The sequence below is a fragment of the Stenella coeruleoalba genome (assembly GCF_951394435.1).
Source record: "Stenella coeruleoalba genome assembly, chromosome: 8".
Taxonomy (NCBI): Eukaryota; Metazoa; Chordata; class Mammalia; order Artiodactyla; family Delphinidae; genus Stenella; species Stenella coeruleoalba.
Window position 1 is genome coordinate 93,097,953 of NC_137154.1, and position 24,291 is coordinate 93,122,243.

Consider the following 24,291-nt stretch of genomic DNA (forward strand, 5'->3'; position numbering starts at 1 on the left):
AGGAGAGGCGAGCTAAGCCAAGGCCTGGCAGGATGGGGCGGGACTTCCGGAAGCCATTTGCCTGAGTGGCAGGGGAACCGGAAGTGGGGGAGCTGCAGCGGGTGCTGAGGCCGGAGGAGGGACGCGCCGGAGCGGGGCTGCCGGGACTGAGCGAGCGACAGACGCGCCACCCGCCGACGCCGCAGCCGCTTGGGGCCCGCACGGACCCTGTGCCTGAGTGAGTGCAGTCCGGGACTCGGGGGACCGGTGGCTTAGAGGTGGGGGTTGGAAGAGGCTGCGATTTGTTATTGTGAGAGGCCCGCGACCTCCCCTCCCCCACCCTGCCGGCCCCTCCCCCGCGCCACCCCTCCCCCCCGACCCTTGGGGTGCCTCCCGCGCTCGCCCCTTCTCGGCTGGCCCGGCGTGGCTTCCCTGGCTGCCCTCCCTGCCCCCCGCACCTCCAGGCCGCTCGCCGCCTCCCTCGGAGCCTTTCCCCAGTACCCCACCCCCAAACCTGCCGCCTCCTCGGCCGCCCAGCCGCCCCGCCTCTTCCCGCGGCCGAGCACCGTGGCGGGGCGCGCCGCCCGGCCCGATCCGGCCCAGCCCGACCCCCGGAGCAGGCCGCCCTGAATCCCCCGCTACCGCGGCCCGGGGCTCGCCGCCGCCAGCCCCATTTCCAGCCACGCTTCTGCCTCGGGTCTCGGCTGTTGCCTTTCCCTCCTCCCCGAGGTTGAACCTCTGACCCTTTTTTCCCCTTTCCTCTGTCTGAGAGGCCGTTGGCGCGGGCTCAGACCAGTTACTGTTATTTTGACGGAGCACTTTTTGCCACCCGTCAGAAACTTCTCCGTTATCTTCTCTAATATATTCAAAAATCCATAGGCTGTCACGACTCAGAAGGGCTTATTTCTTAGGGGACTGTCCAGTCCAGCACCTCATTTTAGGGATGAGGCCCAGCGAGGCTGGTGATTTGCCCAAGGTCAACCAACTAGCTAAACCTGCCAATGGACAGGTTTTCTTAGGTGCTTTTTACCTGGTCCATGTCCATGTACCAGATCAGGATCTTCTGGCCTTCAGGTTTGAGATGTGCCCGTTGCACGGTGACTCACTATTTCCATACCTCCCAGGCCAGCGTTGCTTTTCATAATGTGTATACAAACCTTAAGAAAACCAAACACATGAAGCTTTGGCCTCTTTTTAGAGCTTACCCATGGAGAAAGGGAAGACCACCTGGACCCACCCTAAGGCCTCATTTCGTACAGCTTTAAATGGGGGGGGGGTTCATTTTGGGGGAGTGGTAAAGGTATGGAGAAAACAAGGGGTATTGTCCCCTTGAGCATCAGAATACGCCTTTGCCTTGGATATGCCTGTGTCTTTGGATTCTTCTCCTGGGCACATCGTTCTGATATAAAGGTTGCCTCCTTGTGCGGGAGCAGGGGAGGAGTATGAAATCATTGTGCTTTAATGTGTTGACTTGGGCATTTGATAATAAATTCTGATTGTGCTGGAACCCCGGGACCCATCCACCAGCCCACTGAGGCAGGGTACTAGGGATGAGGCCTGCCTTCGCCTTTAGAATAACCCTGCCAGCTCCATCTGAAACAAAATGAAGAGTCTGAGGTCAGAGTGGAAACATTCTGAATCTTTTAATTCTTAGTGCAACTTTCCCCCTCCATCTGTTTCCTGGTTAAACTAAAGAAACATACAGCTCAGCTTGAGTACTTATAATTCTTTGTTGTTGGAACTGGTTTTTGATTAGACACACACTACACCGCGGTGGTATAAGCATTTGGAAATTCTGGTGTTAAGACTGTCATAGTCGGAGTTAAGTAGAGAAGACAGAAAATGCAGGAAAATTGGGAAATGCTGTGCAAGTCACTTACTCCTCATCTTCCCAGAGAACTCATTTTAATGGACAGTTAAAGCTTCCCTGGAAGAGTATGTCTCCTGATAAATTAATTTCTTCTGACCTTTATCTCCATTCTTTTGGGTTTTTCTAACTGAACATGCTGTTTGTGACCTCAGAAGTTAATGACTTGCTGCACAGAGGCGATTATTATGAACCAGTGAGGTGAGATGGGAGTCAAATCCCTCTCTGTTGCTACTTTTTCTGTTGTTACTAATTACAGCATTCTGAATACTTCTGTGCCACAATATCGCTCTCTACGTGAGGCAGGAAACCCCAAATCACTCAGATTTTTGTGACCCACCACAGGCTGTTCTCTGGATGGCTCCTGATTTGATTCTTCATTTTTATTATAAACAGTACACAGGTTTTTTTTATCTAACTCCCGAATTATTTGAATCCCCTAAATGCATAGTCCCCAGCTTGGTTCTTTCTTTTTTCTTTCTTTCTTTTTTTTTTAATCCTTTGGCCGCACCACATGGCATGTGGGATCTTAGTTGCCTGACCAGGGATCGAACCCACGCCCCCTGCGCAGAGTGTTAACCACTGGATTGTCAGAGAAGTCCCCCTAGTTTGGTTCTTAAAGAGGAGATTACATGGGTTTGCCCCTCAGTTTTTGTTTTTTTTTTTTAACAGCTGTTTAAAAATGTTACCAAGCTATAGGCACAGGTAAAACTGAAAACTCCTTTGTATTGTAAGATTTTGATTTGGCAAAATAATCCAAAATCCAAGTGTCTGAAGGCACAAAGAAACAAATTTTGCTCAGAGGAGGAAGGAGGATGACCTTGTATTCATTGTTAAAGAAGAAAAAGACTAGCTAATTGGGAATATTGTGCTAAATTCTCTCAGTTTTACCTGCCTAGTGACTTTAGGTAAGTGACATTTTGTTCCTCAGTTTCTCTGTCCCTATAGCTTTTTCATTTTGCTCATGACAAAATTTAGGACTGAGACGAAAGTGTTTTGCTAAGGGTATCAGAATGCCATTAAATTTGGGTAGTAGTAATAGGATATATAAGTGAATTGACTTAGTAAATTAGAATTTATCATTGTTTCATACAGTCTTTCCTATATAGAGCCTAATGCCCTTTGCTCAAGAGTAATAGGTTTTGGAGGGTAGTATATCACCCTGAGTTCAAATCCCAGCTCTCCCTATCATGGAGCAGTTTCCTTAAATCTCCCTGAGCTTCAGTTTTTATTTAAATAACAAAGCTCCTAGCACAGTGTCTTGTAAATAGTAAGTTCTCAATAAATCTTTATTGCAGTTATTATTTTTTGATCAGTTGTTTACCTGTTGGAGAAACTCTAAAAATCCATGTCTGTAAATTGAATCAGAGATCTAAAGAGATCTTATAGTTTATATAGACCACTGGTCTTGAAAGTCGAGTATGTGTGCTGCCCTGGGATGCATAAGGAGATCCATTGGAATATAGGAAAATATTTAGAACCTCTCTTTACATTCATTTTTTTTATGTAGAAAAGGAAAAAAATTACAAATATTTAATACACAGGTTAACAGCAATTCACATCTGATTTATAAATGTACATATATTGAGGAACATTTCAAAAAGATTCTAAAACATTAAAAAATGTTTGAATCCCACTAATCTGGACCAGTCTTTACTCATATGCTTTAGTTCACTTTATGCTTTTCTAGTAGGTGTTCACCTAGTTTCTGCAGCCCCTGGGAGGAATCTGCCTTGAGAGACAGGTCATGTCGTTTGCAGTTCTGTTTGTTATAAATTTGTCTCACTGTACATTGTATCTGCTGGCCTTGTCTTCCTATTTGGGGACATGCAGAATAGGCCTAAAGTCCCTTCCTAGTAATCTTCAAATACTTTGACGGCTATTTGTCCCGTTATTTCCTCTTCCCCACAGTTTTTCTACAGGTTATAAACATACCTGTTTCTTTCAACTATTTCTGATATGACAGGTTTTTTAATTTCTCACCATCTTGGCTCCTTTCCTTGAAACACCCTCTGGTTTCTCAGAATTCTTAAGTTTTTCAACAAAATCTGAACCTGGTGTTCCAAGAACTGAAATGTAGTTGGAGTGCCTGCATTGTGTGTTTAAGTGGTGAGGGATGAATTTGGATACATTTTATTATGGAGGCACCTCATATGTACAGTTTTGTCATCCTTGTTCTTTTAACAATCCCCAGGAAAAATGGTTTCAGTTACATAATCACACAGTGAGAGGGGGACAGATTATTTTTCTCGTTTTTAGTAGTGATCGCTCAGTTAACCCTGCGTCAGTTAACTTTTGCCTCAAAAATACCTAGCATGTTAAGAGGTTCTCCAGGTGGGAAAATAAATGAGGAATGGTTGGGTTTTTAAAATCTATTTTAAAAGTTAGGAAATAGACTTTTTCAATTAGTGAGTGGAAAAAGGAGCTGTTTTGTTGCTGTATTTCTTTACATTATATATCTAATTTTGAAATACAGAAAATGGGAAAAGTTGCTCCTTGTTGGTCTTAAGGACAATAGAGCTTTTTGATCAGCGGGGAAGAAAGTTACTTACTAAAATTAAAGTGAGTATTAAGTGCCATATCAGATTTAACCTGAATAGCCAGACTTGAATCAAGAATTGAACGTAGACCCCCCAAGAAACTTTTATATAGAAGATTTAGAATGTTTTATTGGCTAAAAACAAAAAGTTTCTGTGTGGCTATTTGTTTTAACCCTGTAATCCTTTTTTTGTTTTCTTTTATGTATCTTCTGATTTTTCCTCACTTTTTTTAGACAGTGAAACTCCAAACAGATCATAGTCTGATTGGAACTATATAGGTTCATCTTGCAGTTCTTCCCGATTCTTGCATTTTACATTGATGTTTTTAGCTCCGTGTGGTATAAGTCATAAGTCTTTTGGGTGAAATGGTTAGATATAGGTCCCCTTTAGGGAGTCAGCGTGAACTGGTTTGTGATCAGTGGGTCAGATGTGACGTAATTGGGGTCAGACAAACCTCATTTCAGTCACTGAACAAAGTACCTAAATTATCTGATCCTCGTTTTCTTCATTTTGCAGTACTTTTGTGAGGATCGGAGGTGGTATGTATAAAGCATAGAGTAGATAGTCCTTCATAGGTAGCTATTGTTTTCTGATAGTTGCAAATTTTAGTAATCTAAAGAAATATACACAGGTTGTGAATGATATTTTACATCTTTAGTCAGATATAGGCTTAACCCTGAGCCCAATTTTTTTTAGACCTAGTGTCATTTGGAACTGATCGAATTTATTTGCATAATTAGTGTTAAAATTGTTTCCTTCTGTAATTTATTTTTCATGAAGATTTGCTTTCATGTTTAGGGCTTGTTACTTTGTGATCCTCAAAAACTACTACCTTGGTAATCCAGGGTGTTTCGTTTACTCAGTGAATACTTATTAAAAGGCTATAACTCCTTCTGAGAAAGTTTAGTTGTATTTGAGGATGGCAAAGGAAGGAAATAGAGAGTACAGCCTTTTTTTCTATAAGCCACAAAACCCCAGCTTTTTCTCTTTCATCATCCTTTGCATTTTCCAAGTAACCTCTTGAGCCTGATGTCTCTAGTATGTATTGTCCAGAATTGGTTGAAAACAATCTGGTTTCTTACTTGTCTTTCTAGAAGATTAGCATTTCTAATATTCCTGAATTTCACTTACTCCTTCTTCTCCACTATCAGATGCCATATTTAGGTCATCGTTAATCAAATTTTTTTTTAGTGGATACCTGTCAAAAATAAAAATACCTAGTAAAATTTGTAGAAAACCAATTCCAGGGACTTCCGTAGTGGGCTAGTGGTTATTAACACTCTCCTGCGCTCCCACTGCAGGGGACAGGGGTTTGACCCCTGGTCATGGAACTCGATCCAGCAGGCTGCGGAGCACTGCCAAAAAACATAAAAAAATAATAAATAATAAAAATGAAAAAACCACTGCCAAAGCCCATGACTAGTTTTGTCATCATCTGTAGTACAGGTATTTGTGTGATTTTAGTGATCACTGGATTCTAATCGGTGCTGTACTAATTCTTAAGTGTGTAACTCTAGCAGCCTAAAAGGCTCTAATGTAGATGTCATTGAACTTGAAGGGTTTAATTTCTTGTCATTTGTTTCTTACAATAACATGTATTTATGAAAAATTAATATAGGTGTAAGATATATACTGATGTAATGCATTGTTCCTGAATGATATTCAAACCTGTCTGGAAGTTTAGTAGTACTAGATATTTATGGGACTTAGACAGTCATGTCCTGGACCTCGTCTCTGCTGAAAATAAACTCCAGTTGCATCGTTTCTAGGCAAAACCCAATGGAATTTATTTAATTCTTACTGTTTAAAACCTGACATGTAATATTTAAGTAAGTGGTAACAAAGAAACATTCCTGTCAGTGAACAAAACATAACATAGACATTTTTTCCGCAGGTGTAGAATGAGCCAAGGAGACTCAAACCCAGCAGCCATTCCACATGCAGCGGAAGATATTCAAGGAGATGACAGATGGATGTCTCAGGTAAAAGGGGGTGCACATGCGTTATTCACATAGATGAGTCTCTTAAATTTTTAGAGTCTTTTGACCAGAGCTACAATGGGGTGTTTTTAATGGTCAACAAGAATTGATTACTGTAAATAAAAATCTAATGTTAGAGATGTCATTCCTAATCACCATGTGATGTTGGAACTGAGGAATATTTTGAGAGCATGGGCATTGTGTACTGTTAATTTTAATAGATGACAGTGTCTCTACAGTATTCTTTCTTTAAGCTTTTTTAAATTTTGAAGTAATTTCAAAATTATACAAATATTACAAACACTTTAGAAGCAACTTCCTATATCCTTCTCTAGACTTGCCACTTGTTAACATTTTGCCACATCTGCCTAATCATTCTGTCTGTATCTGTTTGTACTATTTACCAACTTACAGTTTTTTCTGAATCATTTGAAAGTATGTTGCAGTCATCACAATGCCCCTTTACCCCTAAATATTTGAGTGTGTTTTCTGAGAACAAGAACCTTTTCTTACATAACTACAATACAGTTATTAAAATCAGGAAATTTAACACTAACATTATACTGTTACCTAATCCAAAAACCATATTCAGATATCTGTAGTTGTCCCAGTAGTGTTCTTTTTTTCTTTTTTCTTTTTTTTTTTGTGGTACGTGGGCCTCTCACTGTTGTGGCCTCTCCCGTTGCGGAGCACAGGCTCCGGACGTGCAGGCTCAGCGGCCACGGCTCATGGGCCCAGCTGCTCCGTGGCATGTGGGATCCTCCCAGACCGGGGCATGAACCCGTGTCCCCTGCATCGGCAGGCGGACTCTCAGCCACTGCGCCACCAGGGAAGCCCCAGTAGTGTTCTTTATATCAATTTTCTTCCCAGTCTAGGATCACACATTGCATTTGGTTGTCGTTTCTCTTCATTCTCCTTTAATCAGAAACATTTCTTAGCCTTTGTTTTTCATGACCTTGACCATTTGGAATAGTATAGGGCATTTATTTTGTGGAATGTCCCTCTCTTTTCTCATAATCAAGATTCACATACATTTTTGGCAGGAGTATCAGGGAAGTGATGTCTTCAGTGCATCACATAGAAGGCATGTGATGTTGATTTGTCTCATTGATGATAGTAGCTTTGATCACTTGGTTAAGATGGTGTTGGCCTAAACCAATTCTGTTTCGTTATAATATGGTCTCACAGGTTCTTATTTTAGTCAAGTGGGTTACAATCCACTGTAATTTTGAAACTCATTGTCCAAAGTTTAGCAAGTGGGAATCCCTTCAAGCTCTGGCCCCTTTGCCCTCTCAGTATGTCCCATTGTTTTTTTTTAGCACTTTATTTTTTTTTTCAGTATTTGTAGCTTGCTTTTAATAACTGTTATCCTTTACAATAACTATATTTAACCTTTATCTGTTTCCAACCATATTACCTTTTGAACTAACAAGTTCAATATGATTTTAAGTCCCCAGAGTTTCCTGTTTTAGTATTTAGTGATTCTCTTTATACTCTTCATAGTTGTATTCTCTTTCTGTTTTGGTCATCTCAGACTTAAAAATCAGTCTTTCAACTAGCTTATTTTGAGTGGTTGGTGTTTTTGCAGTACGTGGGCCTCTCACTGTTGTGGCCTCTCCGGTTGCGGAGCACAGGCTCCGGACGCGCAGGCTCAGCGGCCATGGCTCATGGGCCCAGCCGCTCTGCGGCATGTGGGATCCTCCCAGACCGGGGCACGAAGCCGTGTCCCCTGCGTTGGCAGGTGGACTCTCAACCACTGTGCCACCAGGGAAGCCCCCGAGTGGTAGTTTTTTATTTTGACTGTTCTCCTATGGATCAATTATGTGATTATTCTTTCTTAATCTTCCTCATTTGTTTATATCTTTAAAAAAGTATTATGAAATATTTTGAGCATCTGTGTATTTGCTACTCATCCTAAAAAAATAAAACATTGCTAAAAGAATTGCTGTTCCCTGTATACCCCTCACTGATCACATTTCTTTCTCTTTCCTACCTCCCCACCCCCAAGCCAGTAATTTCATGTATTTACATACTACATATATAATCTCTAAACAATATAGTTAGTATTTTTGCACTTTTTTAAATTAATTAATTAATTAATTTATATTTGGCTGTGTTGGGTCTTCATTGCTGCATGCGGGCTTTCTCTAGTTGCGGTGAGCGGGGGCTACTCTTCGTTGCAGTGTGCGGGCTTCTTCTCATTGTGGCTTCTCGTTGCAGAGCGCGGGCTCTAGGCGCACAGGCTTCAGTAGTTGTGACACACAGGCTCAGTAGGTGTGGCTTGAGGGCTCTAGAGCGCAGGCTCAGTAGTTGTGGCGCATGGGCTTAGTTGCTCCGCGGCATGTGGGGTCTTCCCAGACCAGGGCTCAAACCCGTGTCCCCTGCATTGGCAGGTGGATCCTTAAGCACTGCGCCACCAAGGAAGTCCCTTTTTGCACGTTTTTAAATGGTAAATAGTATCTTTCTGAATGTATTTTTTTCTGCAGTAATCATACATATTAAAAATATAGCTGTAGTTTATTCATTTTTTTCTCTTTAAGTAGTATTCAATTATTTTATATGAAAATACCACAGTGGGTTGTCTTTTATCTCATTGATGGGCATTTAGGTCATTTATAAATTTACTAAAAGTAGTAACTAAAACCAGATGCCTTTGTTGTTTCTGGCATAAATTAGAAGACTTAAAATGATTAGCACTGACTGGGAAAAAATTAGTCAAATGGAAGAAAAACAGATACGAATATTTAAATTTTTTTAAAAACTTGTATAGTATGGAAGGACTAACTTATATTAAAATATATTATATACCCAGATCTTGGTTTTTAAATACAGTTCTCCAATGAAAGGAACCAGGGCTCCTTAGAGAAATGATTGATTCTATAGCTGGAGCAAAGAAAATAAAAATATGGGCCTAGAGCATCTTCTAGTGCAAGAAAGCAAGAAACTACTCAAAAAAGAAAAAGAGAAAAAAAGATGGACGGCAGGAATATCACTGAAGTGATGGGTCCCCGGTGCATCACATAGAATACATGTGGTATTGGTTTGTCTCATTGATGATAAGTTTGACCACCTAAAAGACCTGAAAGAGCTCCCAGAGTGCAAAGTTGAACATTTTGAGCAGTGTGACAAATGATGGTGTTATTGGTTTATAACTGAAAGAATAAAATAAGTGTTCATTAATGCATTCTGCTATAAATAAATGAGTGGATGAATAAATAAATAGGGGAGAAGGGCTAAATCTTCCTTACAGAATAATTTTAATTAATAAATGTAGAAGTAAGGAGGGAAAAGAAAATCATGGATAGAACACTGCAGTAATAATTACTGTAGGCATGATCCATTGATGAATACTAACATTAGTGGACACAACTTTAAGGAGAAATGGTATATTTGCCTAGCCTTAGAGTATCTCCCTGTAAATTACTTTGGTGGTTTTAAGGTACGCCCACATATTTTTTGAGACCCCTCCCTGCAGGAGGTGGAGCTGAATTTAGTGTCTTGTTTCTAACATATAGAGTATGGAAGGGAAAATAACTTGATGGTGGAGAAAACTGGCAAACACCACCTTACCCAAATGATCAGTATTAACATCACCAGTAATAAGTCATGTTCCCTGATATGATACAACAAGGGCACGTCACCTCTGTGGTAGTCTTCCCCAAAAATCCATAACCTCAGCCTATTCATGGGAAAACATCAGACAGACCCAAATTGAGGGACTGTCTACAGAACACCTTACCGCAACTAAATGTGTCAGGTCATGAAAGACAAGGAAAGACCAAGAGACTGTCCCATATCGGAAGAGTTAAAGGAGATATACAGATTAAATGCAATGTGATATCCTGATTGATTCAGGAAATGGGCATTAGTGGAAAAATTAGTGAGATCTGAATGAACTTTATTTTAGTTGATAGTATTCCCTAATGTTAATTTCTTAGGTTTGACAAATGTACCATGCTTATATAAGATGCTAACATTGAGGGCTTCCCTGGTGGTGCAGTAGTTAAGAATCTGCCTGCCAATACGGGGGACACAGGTTCAAGCCCTGGTCCGGGAAGATCCCACATGCTGCGGAGCATCTAAGCCCGTGCGCCACAACTACTGAGCCTGTTCTCTAGAGCCTGCGAGCTACAACTACTGAGCCTGCATGCTACAACTAATGAAGCCTGTGCGCCTAGAGCCCGTGCTCCCCAACAAGAGAAGCCACTGCAATGGGAAGCCCAAGCACCACGGCGAAGTTTAGTCCTCACTCACTGCAACGAGAGAAAGCCCACGCACAACAATAAAGATCCAACGCAGCCAAAAATAAATAAATAAAAAGTAAATAAAATTTTTTTAAAAATCCTTACACCTGAAAATTCTGTTTTTAATAAAAAAATAAAAGATGCTAACATTGAAAGAAGCTGAGTTGGGGTATATGCAAATACTCTACAATCTTTTCAGTTCTTCTGTAGATAAATTATTTAGAAACAAAACATTAAAAGAAAAGCAGTCATGATTAAAACAAGTATTGAAGTGATACTCAATACTACTCACGGAGTATTGCTAAAATATCCATCCCTATTCTAGACTTAAGTACCACATATCAAGAAGTACCTAGAACAGATGAACATGTCCACCACCACCACAGGAATGCAGTCAACAAAATCCAGACTATGGGAGAGTCTATAGGTCAGACAGTCATATTCCTTAAAAAAGAAGTTTGGGAGGTGGTGGCAGAGGGAGGGGGAGCCTATAGATTAAAAGGGATTTAAGAGACAAATTGTCCAGATTCTGATTTTAAAAAATCATAAAATAAAATTTTGTGACATTGAATTTGAACACTCACTAGTTATTTGTTGATATTAAAGGATTCCTGTTAATTTTAGAGGATAGAACTGGTATTGTGGTTATATATATTTTTAATCTTTTAAGAGCTACATGTTGAAATATTTATATATGAAATGTTATATCCTCAGTTTGCTTCAAAATAATCTAAGAATGGGGTGGGGCAATAGTTTCTGGAATGTTGAAATAATAGTGACCGTAAGTTAGATGATTGCTGTATCTGGTAATGGATACACAGAGATCCATTGTGTTATTCGCTCTGCTTTCCTGTATTTCCTTGATATTTTCCGTAATCGTAAGTTTTTTTTAAGGGTGATATTAAAAGACTTGACCGTAGACAAATTTAATAACAATTCGTATCAAAACATTAACCACCTAAAGAAGGCTTAGCAGCAGGCTGACAAATATTTTCAGTAAATATTACAGATGAAGCACTGATACTGTTGTATTATCAATAAAAATATCCTCAAATATACTAGATAAGTGTCTCAGTGAGCATGACAGGAGCTTTAACTTTTTGTTTCCAAAAAGTACAGATTGAAACAATGGGAAAAGAAAGGAGGGAGAGAAAAATATTAATAACCCGTGCAGGTGCAAGTATAGTAAAATGAGTTCTGATACATTGCTGGCGTCAGAATAGATATAGCCAGTAGCCATTTTGTTAGTAATTTGGAAGTATATCCAAGATCCGTGAAAGTGTTAATCCCCTTTGCCCTAAAAATTCCCAGCCTGTAAAAGAAAATGTGTGTGTGTGTGTAAGTTTCTTCATCTCAGTCAATAGGAGGCTTCTGGCAAATCTGTCATTAGGATAAAGAGCTAAAAAAAAATGAATGTGCCGCTGGATGCATCCAGTAGGATATTAAGTGGTGTTAAAAATTATGGTTATGGGCTTCCCTGGTGGCGCAGTGGTTGAGAGTCCGCCTGCCGATGCAGGGGACGCGGGTTCGTGCCCCAGTCCGGGAAGATCCCACATGCCGTGGAGCTGCTGGGCCCGTGAGCCATGGCCGCTGAGCCTGTGCATCCGGAGCCTGTGCTCCACAACGGGAGAGGCCACAGCAGTGAGAGGCCCACGTACCGCAAAAAAAAAAATTACGGTTATAGGGAATTCCCTGGTGGTCCGGTGGTTAGGAGTCCATGCTCTCACTGCCGAGGGCCCGGGTTCAGTCCCGGTTGGGGAACTCAGATCCCGCAAGCTGTGTGGCGCTGCCAAATAAATGAAGATTTTTTAAAAAAATTACACGATAAAATTTTCTAAAATAATTATAGTTATGAAAATCATGTAGCTACATAGAAAAATATTTCTAATATAATGTTAATGCAGTTATAATGTGTGCTCTTTATTGAGTACCTACTGGGTGGCAGCCAGAAGCTGGGCCCCTTTTATACAACTCTCATCTTCACAACTCTAAAAACAGAGTTGCCAGCAGATGTGTAAAACAAAACTCGGGGTTATGTACTTGCTTAAGGTCACTGCACTAGAAAGTAAATAAGCTAGACTTCGAACATAGGTTTTTCTGTCCCCAAAGCTATTGTGCCTTAAGGAGATATATACATACGTTTCAACTGTGTTGCGGGGGGATGTGAAAAAATAATGAGAGAAAAAACCCTAAAACGTTAATAGGTACTGGGTTAAAATGGTAGGATTATAGATGTTTTGCTTTTATCTTCTTTGTTTTTCCAAGCTCATTGCAACTACTTTTATACTTAAAAAGAAAATTTAGAGTACTTAAACCTTTAGAACAGCAGAGCTTAAATTCCATGACATTCTTTAAACATAAGCTGTTCTGTTGGTATTGAGAGGTAGTTGGCACTTTAGCATACACAGTAGAGAGACGACGTGACGTGAAAGAGCACCTACTCAATAAAACTAGCTAAAGCCTTATTCTTGCTCATCTTATCCCTTCAGTTTAAAAATACTTATTGAAACAATAGTAATTTTAAAAAATTGTTTACACAAGACATGGACCCAAGAGAAAAGTAAATGTTATCCCAAATCCTGTCACTGTAAAAGAGATGTCTTAATCAGTTGTCAAATTATTTCCAGAAATACTTTTGTATTTTCACCAATAGCAGTGAAATATCTCAGTTTCACCACGGTGTCATCTGCACTTGTATTATCAGCAGAAATACTTAAATAGTAACTCCATCTTAATTAATTCCTAGGGGAAGCATAATTGAATGTAGAGTTTGAGAAAAAGAAACAGTATTCAGACCTTTCCATAGAACTGGGTTAGAGACCTGCTAAACCATCATGTTAATTTGTTTCAGGGATGAATATAAAAATTGAAGGGCTTCCCTGGTGGCGCAGTGGTTGAGAGTCCGCCTGCCGATGCAGGGGACACGGGTTCGTGCCCTGGTCCGGGAAGATCCCACATGCCGCGGAGCGGCTGGGCCCGTGAGCCATGGCCACTGAGCCTGCACGTCCGTAGCCTGTGCTCCGCAACGGGAGAGGCCACAGCAGTGAGAAGCCCACATACCGCGAAAAAAAAAAAAAATTGAAACTATGTCCTTCAGTTTAGCATCAATGGGTAAAATCTTTTTAAAGGTGTCTTATGCCTTAAGAGCAAAGAGAAGCATACCAGGCCTAGGTCACCCTTGCTTAGAAACTTGAATTAGACTGAAAAAGCCTGAGTCCCAGCTTGCCAACATCTCACATTTAGAGGTTAGCAGACATTTTCAAAGGCCATATTAAAATCATTCAAATAAAATGCATGCCTTTTGATTGGATCCTAGTTCAAAAAATAGATACATATGATACTCTTGGAACAATTGTGAAGATTAAACGTTAGATTTTATGGGATTATTGTTTATTTTCTTAGATGTGATAATAGTTCTATGGTTTTATAGGAGACTGTTCTTATGCTTAGGAGATGCATGCGGAATATTTAAAGGTGAAGAATCACAATGTTTGCAGCTTACTCTCAAATGATTCAGCAAACACACAGATAAAGCAAATGTGGGAAAATGTTATTGTTGAATGTAAGTGAGTGTATACAGGTGTTCATTGTATTACATCAGCTTTAAGTATATCTGAAATTTTCTTTAAAAGAGTTGGAGGAAAGGTAAGCTTTTAAAAAAACATGAACGCATTTTTCTGTTCTCGTTTTCAGAAGGGCCCAGGAGTTAATAGCAGATTGAGAGGAATCAGCTTTAGGGACAGACCAAATAGAATGTTTAACAACAGAGTAACTGGTTGGACAACTGTTCTGTCTAGGCCAAGAAATCTCACAGGGGAAAATGCCAGTTTCTGATTGTTCTTTCTTCTTCACACCAGCACAACAGATTTGTCCTGGACTGCAAAGACAAAGAGCCGGATGTCCTGTTTGTGGGGGACTCCATGGTGCAGTTGATGCAGCAGTATGAGGTGAGGTGCAGGGGTGAGGGTGGTCCTTGGCTGCTCATGTCAACACATTCATTGATAACAGACTTGCATTCATTCCACTCTAGTTCAGAGTAGAAGGGAAATCAGACCTACCTGATCGGATTCTTTGTGCCATCAAGCATGATGAGACAAAGGAAAAAATACAACATTATTTATAAATAAGCTCCCTTTTTTGCCTTGGCTTCCAAGAAGCTTCACATTATATTTGTTTGTTTATATTTGTCCTAGTCATGATTTGTATTTTACTATTTTCTTATTTGTATTTGCTCATTTATGTTTGTCTTAGTCATGATTCTCAGTTCTTATTGTGTTTTACCATTTTTATATTTTATATATTTTTGTAGTGAACTGTTTTGAATCTTTTTGAGGTTAGGCATTCTCCCAAGGGAAATTTAAAAGAAAAGATAGCTTTATATCTTTTTGGCTCAAGCACTCTAAATTTTTTCATCTCATGTTCCAATTCACCCTATTCCTTTAAATGGTTGAATAAAGGAAAAGGAGAGTTTATTGAGTTGGCAGCTTAATTATAAATGTTGGTACCTAAGTGGCATCAGGTTGAGCTGTGACTCAAGTCTTGAGCTGAGATCTAAAGCTGTACTGAAAACTGAGTTACACAATAGCATCTTCAAAGCCCTTTCAGCAGTTGGTAGCATACCACTTGCAGTGATACATTTGAATACAGAAAAGGGAAACTTATTTCAGATGCCTCACAACACATTGCAATTGAGGGATTTTATTTCCCACTAATTTCAGCTTAAATAAATCAAGTTTTTCTCTTTTCAGATATGGCGAGAGCTTTTTTCCCCACTTCATGCACTGAATTTTGGAATTGGGGGAGATACAACAAGACATGTTTTATGGAGACTAAAGAATGGAGAACTGGAGAATATTAAACCTAAGGTGAAATGAAACTTATTATTTTTTTAAGAATATCCTTATCTTGAGTCTTTTGCAGATAGTTAAATTGTCAGACACTGGTAGTAAAAAAAAATTGCTTCTTTAAAGCGTTATTTCACTGTTGTTCTTTGCTTCCTGCCCCTTTAAGTTAAATGATATTGTTTAAGAACATTCCAAATACATGCTTAATTAAGAATCAGTGTATTGCTTGCTTGGTTTGTACTTGTTATAAATATCTTCTGCTGTAGGAAGGGATTTGATGCTAATAAGGTATGCTATTCTGTTACCTGAGGCAGTATGAGGGGGAAAGTGCTCAGAGGTGGGCCGTGGGAGCAGAGCTATGATTCACTTGAGGAAGTAATTTTGGATCCATTTAAACATATAAACAGATTGGTAATCAAAGCCTCCAAGTTCTTCTGAAGAAAATTTGAAGCAGATGTGAACAAATGTTCAGCCCAAACATTTGCCCAGTGCCTTATAGCATTATCAACATCCTGAGTTGACACACTGCATATAAATTTTTTCAACCCAAACAACAAAAAGGAAACAAAGCTGAGCCATTGATAACAGTTGCTGTAGTTGAAAGTATTTTATTTTTGCCTTTCTAACAGAAAAACTCATGCATATTCCTTTCTTTTGTGACAGGTGGAAATTACTTTGGGTTACATAGGAAGGTGTGTGTCTCTAGGTGATAGCCACCTTATAAAATTATTTTTTTGAAGAGAAAAACTTTTAAAAACTATATCCAGCCTCCACCCCACTGACTCTTTTCCTTGAGTAGAACTGTGTATTTATACCCACTACACTCCCTTGGGTACTTTTATTTTTATTTTTTCTAGAAGGTACTTTAACTAAGGGAGTCTTATGATGTCGCAAGTATTTTCCCCCATGTTTCTTAGATTTCACTCTCTTTTTTTTTTCTTTTTTGACTTGCAGTGGTTTTATTTTTATACAGTTGAATTTATTATCTTTTTTGTATAGTTTCTGGATCTTAAGAGATTAGCTTCCAACTGCACATAAAATAATTTTCTCATCTTTTCCTAGTACAGTTTTCCCACTTAAGTGTTTTTCTGTTTGGAATTTATCCTGATGTATATGAGGCATACATTAATAATGTTTTAAGATGGCTGCCCTGTTGAAGTTACCAATACCATTTGAGAAGTTCATCTTTCCTTCTTTGATTTTTTAAAAAATTTATTTTATTTATTTATTTTTGGCTGTGTTGGGTCTTCGTTGCCGCGCGTGGGCTTTCTCTAGTTGCGGCAAGCGGGGGCTACTCTTTGTTGCGGTGCACGGGCTTCTCATTGCGGTGGTTTCTCTTGTTGCAGAGCACAGGCTCTTAGGCACGCGGGCTTCAGTAGTTGTGGCTCACAGGCTCTAGAGCGCAGGCTCAGTAGTTGTGGTGCACGGCCTTAGTTGCTCCGTGGCATGTGGGATCTTCCCAGACCAGGGCTCGAACCCGTGTCCCCCGCATTGGCAGGCGGATTCTCAACCAATGTGCCACCAGGGAAGCCCCTCCTTCTTTGATTTTTGAAATAAGATTTTCAACTAACTAGTGGACATTCCTGAGTATTTATCTTTTTTCTCTTTTTCTTCCTTCCCTCAATTATAGGTCATTGTTGTCTGGGTAGGAACAAACAACCATGAAAATACAGCAGAAGAAGTAGCAGGTGGAATCGAGGCCATCGTACAACTTATCAACACAAGGCAGCCACAGGCCAAAATCATTGTATTGGTATGTGGTCTTTGGGTGGGTGGAGACCTTGATATCATTAGGTAAGGTGGGGGGTCTTTTTAGAAATGTGATCACTCATGAACATAGAGAATCTTTAGGTTGGAAGCAGTTTATCAAGCTCCCTAGAAGCTCTTCTCTGATATGTCCCATCGTCTTATTGGTCTCATTTCCTAGAACAGCTGTGGGGTCATCTTTTTTCTGCTCATCCTTGTTTAGAAGTGGAAATCCTCTTTGTTGCCTCAGGTTGCCTTAATTTTTTTTTTTTTTCGCCTTGACTATCTTCTGATAATTTTTTAAGTTGCATATGAGACTTTTCCTAGTTCCTGAGTCTCTTTTTATTAGACCTGAGTTTGGATTAGCCTAGATGTGTTTTGTTCCATGGTTAATATGGTAAAGGTGGTGTATTTATCAGAATCTCTGAATTCTTTAAGATATCAGATATTCCATCAGGAAGAAAATGGGTTCTTCATAGTCTTACCACTAACAGGAAATGCTACCCTTTGTAGAATTAAAGCATTGTCTTCATGGTCTCAGGGATAAACAGCTGTCTATTTCAGTGTTAAAGTTTACCTGTAGATATTCTTAACCTAGCTAAAAATGTATGTTTTTGAGAAATCTGACGTGTATTCAGTTCTTCAATGAGATATAGTGTTAATAAGGTAGTCATTTATTCAACAAACATGCGAGAATCACGATGTACAAGGCACTATCCTAGGTCCCGAGCGTACAAAAATGAGTAAGGCGGTTCCTCTCAAGGAGCTGGTGGATGGACACAGCAATATAAACAGAATTATTATACTGTATGCTAAGGAGAGAACAGGGTATATTTTAGACATAAAAATTGACATCTGAGTTTAGCTTTAAAGAATTCATTGGTTTCCAGACAAATAGAGAAATGAAAGAAGAGAAGGTATTACAGAGAAGAATGAGAGAGAGAGAAAGGGAGGGAGGAAGAAAGGAAGGAAATGATCAAAGGCTTATACATGTATGTGTTTGTTGGGTGAGTGAAGGAGGGTGCTAGAAGAATTTTAGGGTTATCATTGGAATAAAGTTCAAGTCTGGGATAGTTAGAGGCCACAGCCAGGTCCCATGTTAGGAGTTTGGATATTATCTTAGGACAGGGTTCTGGGAGCCAGGTCTTATTTTTTTATTACATGGTATTTAATTAATTTATGTATTTATTTATATCCTACATTATTCCAGAAAAGACTACATTGTGGTTAAGAGTCCATCTCTTAAGTACAGTGGGTGGTACATTGTAGTTGCTTAGGACATATTTGTTGCATGAATGTTGCTGAATAAATCCTCCATAAATATTCTTTGTTTCAACCAGACTTTTGAATTTGATATATGGTGGTGTTATCTACAATACTAAAACATTGGAAATAACCTAAATAATCAACCCCATGGGGGAATGATTGCACAAGTCATTGACTATAATAGCACTAATCATATGACAATTAGGAGGACTGTGTGAAAACAGAATTTATGATGTATTTAAGTGAACAGTCCGAATACTAAACGGTATGTATATTATATTTAGAATTGCTTGAAAGTAAATATGCAAATTGGAAAAGGAAATAAAATAGTTGTTACATGGTAAAGGAATTAGGAGTGTATTTTGTCTCCTTTAAAATAATGTTTTAACAATTATCAGTTATTATAGAGAAAAAAATCACATGGCATACCCTTGATACTCATTTATTAAGGAAAATGATATGCAAGTATATCAGCTATTTTTCTTATCCTTGCTTGACAATCCCAATAGGTATGGCGCCCTGCTCTTGAGGCTTAATCCTTTTTTATGGCTTTAATTACTATGGTATTCTTTGAAAGTCAGAATAACATGTATTTATTGGTCACTGGCCATCCTTCCTGGTTGCTCATTATATCTCAACCAAGCTTTGATGTGCCAGCGCTGAGGGCTGATTTTCTTTGTTAACTATTAGATTCATAGCCTTATACTTTTAACAGTTATATAAACTAGGGTTTAGCATTGACCTTGTCTGCACTTGACAAGGATGAAAGGAGATGGATTGGGGTAGCATATTCATAATTCTCTGTAGTTCTCTTTGGAACTTTACGGTCACACAGTAAGTTAATAATCGAGGTCCAGCGTTTTGCTGAAAAAATTTAAAGCAGACGTGAATAACGCTTTGGGCATAAAAATTTTTTTGATTCTTTTAGTAGAACGCCTACAGAAAACCCGTTTTTATGAAATAAGACCTCTTATCATACCCTGTAGGAGAAACAGGTGACAACATTTTTGCCTAAATAACAATAACTTGGCTGTGTGGGCATCATTAGCTATAAACCAACTAAAAGGTTGGGGATTTCTGACAGTTTTATAATTGGATCAGTTATCTGTATAAAGGCCATTTCTAGTTTGAGATGATAAAACCTTGCACTTGCCATATAAGAGCTGGCTTTTATTTACTATAGTAGAAGGACAGACATCTGATTTATCTGAAAATTATATTAGATCATTAACAAATAAGTTAAAAATGAATTTAGAACACATCTCTGTTTTATACTACCAGATATTATGTGGCTCTGATTCATCAAGACAGCATTTGTTCCAACTCCATTTCTCGTGTGTTCTAGTGTAGGTTCCATGTGGCATTAATGAATAGATGTGTATTTGAGCTAGATTATTCTAGCTATGTGGTGGACTATATGGAGGATAAATTGAAAGGGTAACACCACTGGAGGTAGGAAGACTAGTCAGGAGATTTTACATTAATTGAGGTGAATATTGGTTAAGTTCCCTAGCCATAGCAGTGTCTATAGTCAGAAAAAAGAATGGATTGGAAAAATGCTTAGGATGTAAAAGCTGAGTGATTTAATGATGAATAGATAAGGTACATGGGAGGAGAGACTCAGGGATGTTGGAAGGTCAGTTGACACAGAGAATGTAGAAGGAACATAGTCTATGGGGGAGATGATGAATGGGTTTTTGGACGTGTTAAGTTGGGTGTGCCTCAGGAGCATTCAAATACACAGTTCTGAAGCTCCAGGAAGAGATCTGGGCTAAAGTGTGTAGGGTGTAGAGAGTACTGGGCCAAGGACAAAACCCTGAAGAATACCAGCAGTTAAGGGACAGGAGGAGGAGGAGGAGCTCAGGAAGAAACCTAGGAGGGATAGTCAGAGAACTTTCATTAAGACAGTGTTTCAGAAATCAAAGGTATAACAAGTGCTAGATGGAGAGTTCCAGGGATATTTGAAATCACAAGTAAGTAGGAAAAAACAGTGAGTCTTCTCATCTTATATTCTTCTCTGCTCTTCCCCAGGGTTTGTTACCTCGAGGTGAGAAGCCCAACCCTTTGAGGCAAAAGAATGCCAAGGTGAACCAGCTCCTCAAGGTTTCCCTGCCGAAGCTTGCCAATGTTCAGCTCCTGGATACAGATGGGGGCTTCGTGCACTCGGACGGTGCCATCTCCTGCCACGACATGTTTGATTTTCTGCATCTCACAGGAGGGGGCTACGCAAAGATCTGCAAACCCCTCCATGAACTGATCATGCAATTGTTGGAGGAAACACCTGAGGAAAAACAAACCACCATTGCCTGACTGGCTCCCATCAGTGTTAATAGCGTCCCAGCTTCCTCAGATCAGTTATATCACTGGCACTACAGAATCCTTCTCTTTCTTAAGGCACTTTGCATTGTAGAATGTTCCTGGATGTTCATATCTAGTGTTTGAAGGGGAGGAGGGATTTAAACTGGTCCTGTACATAGAAGGTTTGTTTGACACAGGAGAAAAATTAGCCAAGGAAGATGGTTGTTTAAATTCATTGGAAACCAGAAGGGGACTTTTTAGTTATATGTGTGACACATTCATTGACTTATCACTGTTTTTCCTAGGACAACATCAAGCCTAAGTACTGAACAAAATGAAGATTCTTTCCTTGGCCTTTCTTTCTATGGATTATGTCATATATAATAATAATTAGAATAACACCTTCTTGGCTTTAAAACAGATGTTTTTCCAGTTTTTAAAGTTCATAATTTAGCCTTTTGTTTTTTATTTTGCTTTACTCATACGTATTCTCAATGTTATAGCAACATATAACATCAGATTGAACGTGCTTGTCATTCAAGTATGGGAGATGCTATGGTTACAGGTGAATTTATTCCACTCTGTTAACCTTTCCCATGCTTAGCAGTGGAAAATAGGTTTTGCCCCATTTGGGGGACTCAATGGAGGGTATTATTTTTATGCTGCTGAATATCACGTCTGTAATAGACCCATGCATGCAGCCTTTCCTCTATTCCCCCTCATCCCCTCTTTTTTTTGGTGGGAGGGGTCCTTGTTAACATTACAAGCTTTTAACACGTTTTTGACCTAGGAGCTCTGTTGCTGGAAGTATAAATCCCCAGCCAGTTACTCTCATGATGATATTACTGATATGTAATTCATTCTTGTGTGGTGGTCTGTGCTATAGAGTCTGTGTAGTGCTATCCATATTCAGAGTTCTGGTTTGTTTTGTTTTGTTTTTCCCTTAGAACCTGTTACAGTTTTCCTTCTTTTGGGGAGAAAAAAAACCCAGAACTCTGTTTCCCACTCCATAAGCCCTGACTTTATTTCAAGTTTTGTAGTATTTTAAGGTGTATATTTTATTTTATTTTTATTGGCTTAGTTTATAAATTATTATTAGTCCAGAAAAATTTGGCCTCTTCTCATGGGGAAATGTTGAAACTGCTCTTCCGAATAGATATTCTGCTTGATCCCACTGTTTTAGTAAAAAAAGAACTAGTAAAAAAGAACTTCGTTTAACCTTCAGGATTTCTCAATTGATCTTCATCTGAGAATTTCTTTCAAGAGAGCTCTTTATAATCTTAATGGTTTGTTGAGCTACAAGAACTGCCATTTAAAAAATAATAGGACAAAAAATAATAGGACAACAGGTGGTTTATTGTTTAATATACCTATGGAATATGTACAAACTGGATTTATAAACAAATACTTTAAACTGGACCAGGTGGATATTGAAGTAACCCATCAAAATGTGCTCTGCAATGATTCTGCTTAACGTTCAAGTTCAGTAACTAAGGCATATGTTTCTTACTCTGCTTGCAAGGCACATGGCATTGCTTTTGTGTGTTGGAGGGGGATTTGTGGTTTGTGCTAAGAGCCGCTTCTGACTGAAAGGGATAGAACTTGGGCGATTTTTTTTTTTTTCCTCCTCGAGGCTTTTTCTGGGAATTTTGTTTTTTGGTTTTTTTGTCTTTAAAAAAAACAAAAACTTTCCTGAATGTATCATGTCTTCATTAACAACTGAAAATATATGTGGTGTTTACTAAACTTGTTTACTATATTAAATTTTCCTTTTTATTTTTAGTAGCCCAGGTTCTTGAGTTTTTCAAGACAGATTTTTTTTTTCTTAGCTGAGGTATAGTTCTAGGGAGGAGATTTAATTAAGGCACAATTTTGTGTGTGAAAAGACAGTTTCCTATCCAGGTCTTTTCTGTTGTCAGAGGGAAGGAGTATGGTCCAAACAAACCCCATTAGGTTACTCCTGCAGCATGTGCTTTTAGCTTCTCTCTTGACTAAGGATCAAATATCCCTTTGTGAATTGGCCTTCAGCTCCTTTGCTTCTGTGTATAAACCTTGGATGTTAACTACATTTTATATTTACCAGAGCTATTTGAGCAATAGTATTTGAACCACTAGCCTTTTAAATAAAAGTCTGCCCCATTGCTAATGTGCAGATACTGAGTCCACTTTCATTTCTTGCCAGCTTTCTTTGCACTGCTTTAGGCAAAAAGTGTTCTTCTGTTTTTCTTTGATTGACACCCGTTTGTTGCAGTGACAGAACTTAATGCTTAATCTTTGGATTTCATATATATATATATATATATATATATATATATATATATATATGGGAGAAATATATACACACACATATATGAAGTTTAATGCACTGTCCAAGTGAAATGTCCTAGTTGTCCTTGTGATTAAGGGGCCAACTTTCCAGGCAGCCAGCAGAGGTGTTAATTCTATTTGTCTCCCAGCAAACTTCCATTCCTTTGCCCACCCATTCCCACTGCACTAGATGGCAGCTGGTGATGGCACAATAAAGATTTCTGCAGTCCCATCTTGAATGTGGCAGGTTGAAGATGTACTGCCAAGGGTGATCTAGGGCGTGTTGTTTTGCTGCCACATATTCTAGACTGCCACGGGCAGTGGTTTGGCTACCACCTTGAGTCTATTTGGACATCTGTCTAAACCTGAATTTTTTGTCAAAAACCTTAACGCAACAAAACAAATCTTGAGTAGCTCATGCCCTGCTCTTAGGAATTTTGTCGTCGTTTAAAAATAATGTTCAACTTTCTTTTATCTTTTTTATTTTTTTAACCTAGTCACTGTTTACAGTTGTATGCTAACGCCTGAAATATTGTCTGTGCTGTGGTATATGAGCATTGCCAATTTTATATTTATTGCAGCGAAGAAGAAACTAAAGATATAAGAAAATGAGGAGCATGACTGTGCTCCTAAATCTGTGTGGGTGCATGTGGGAGAAGTGAGTTGGGATCCCTTGAAAGGAGGCTTTTTGGGGTGGGGCCTCCCAGGCTTCTCCTTGGTGTTCCTGCTTGGGGATCACTGCTGCTAGTTGACTGGACCTCCCCAACGGAAGTTTGTGATTCCGCTTTGGCAAAATTTCATTGACTAGTAGAACTCATTCTGTTTTAGTGCATATTTCAATATAAATGTAAACATTTCACTCAAACTTGCTGTCTTTCTGTCTCCTTTATCATAGTTTGAATTCCCATGAAGAGAGAAGGGATTTTTTTTTTCCTACCTTATCACAGGCAAATTGGATACTTAGATCATCCTGCTGCTTTTCTGTGGAGCTGAATGTACCAAGCTGACCCTCATCACTTATCTCCTTGGGGGTGCAGAATGGCAGGGTAGGATGAGCAGATAGAAGGAATCCTAAGTAGATACGTGGAAATATTGTCAAGTGAAATGTTTCAGATTTGTTAATAGTATCTGGTAGTTAAAAAGAGAATTAAGTCATTAAATTGACCTCTTGACCCTTTTTCCTAATTTCAAATCTTTAGAATTTTATTCACGTTAATTGTC

General features: G+C 39.1%; 1 protein-coding gene across 1 annotated transcript; it reads left to right on the top strand.

Annotated features, from left to right (window-relative positions):
* The first annotated feature begins 63 nt into the window (after positions 1–63).
* On the top strand, positions 64–22,915 carry PAFAH1B2 (platelet activating factor acetylhydrolase 1b catalytic subunit 2). The gene is made up of 6 exons (XM_079929469.1): positions 64–217; positions 6,281–6,368; positions 14,467–14,556; positions 15,358–15,474; positions 17,084–17,206; positions 20,497–22,915. Exons 2-6 carry the CDS (start codon positions 6,288–6,290, stop codon positions 20,773–20,775), a joined length of 690 nt encoding a protein of 229 aa, XP_079785595.1. The 5' UTR covers positions 64–217; positions 6,281–6,287; the 3' UTR covers positions 20,776–22,915.
* The last annotated feature ends 1,376 nt before the right edge of the window (positions 22,916–24,291 follow it).

Coding starts and splice junctions, on each gene's coding strand:
- PAFAH1B2 (XM_079929469.1), top strand. CDS start 6,288: ATGAGCCAAGGAGACTCAAACCCAGCAGCCATTCCACATGCAGCGGAA. Junction 14,557..15,357: donor AGTTGATGCAGCAGTATGAG/GTGAGGTGCAGG, acceptor TTCTCTTTTCAG/ATATGGCGAGAGCTTTTTTC. Junction 17,207..20,496: donor AGGCCAAAATCATTGTATTG/GTATGTGGTCTT, acceptor GCTCTTCCCCAG/GGTTTGTTACCTCGAGGTGA.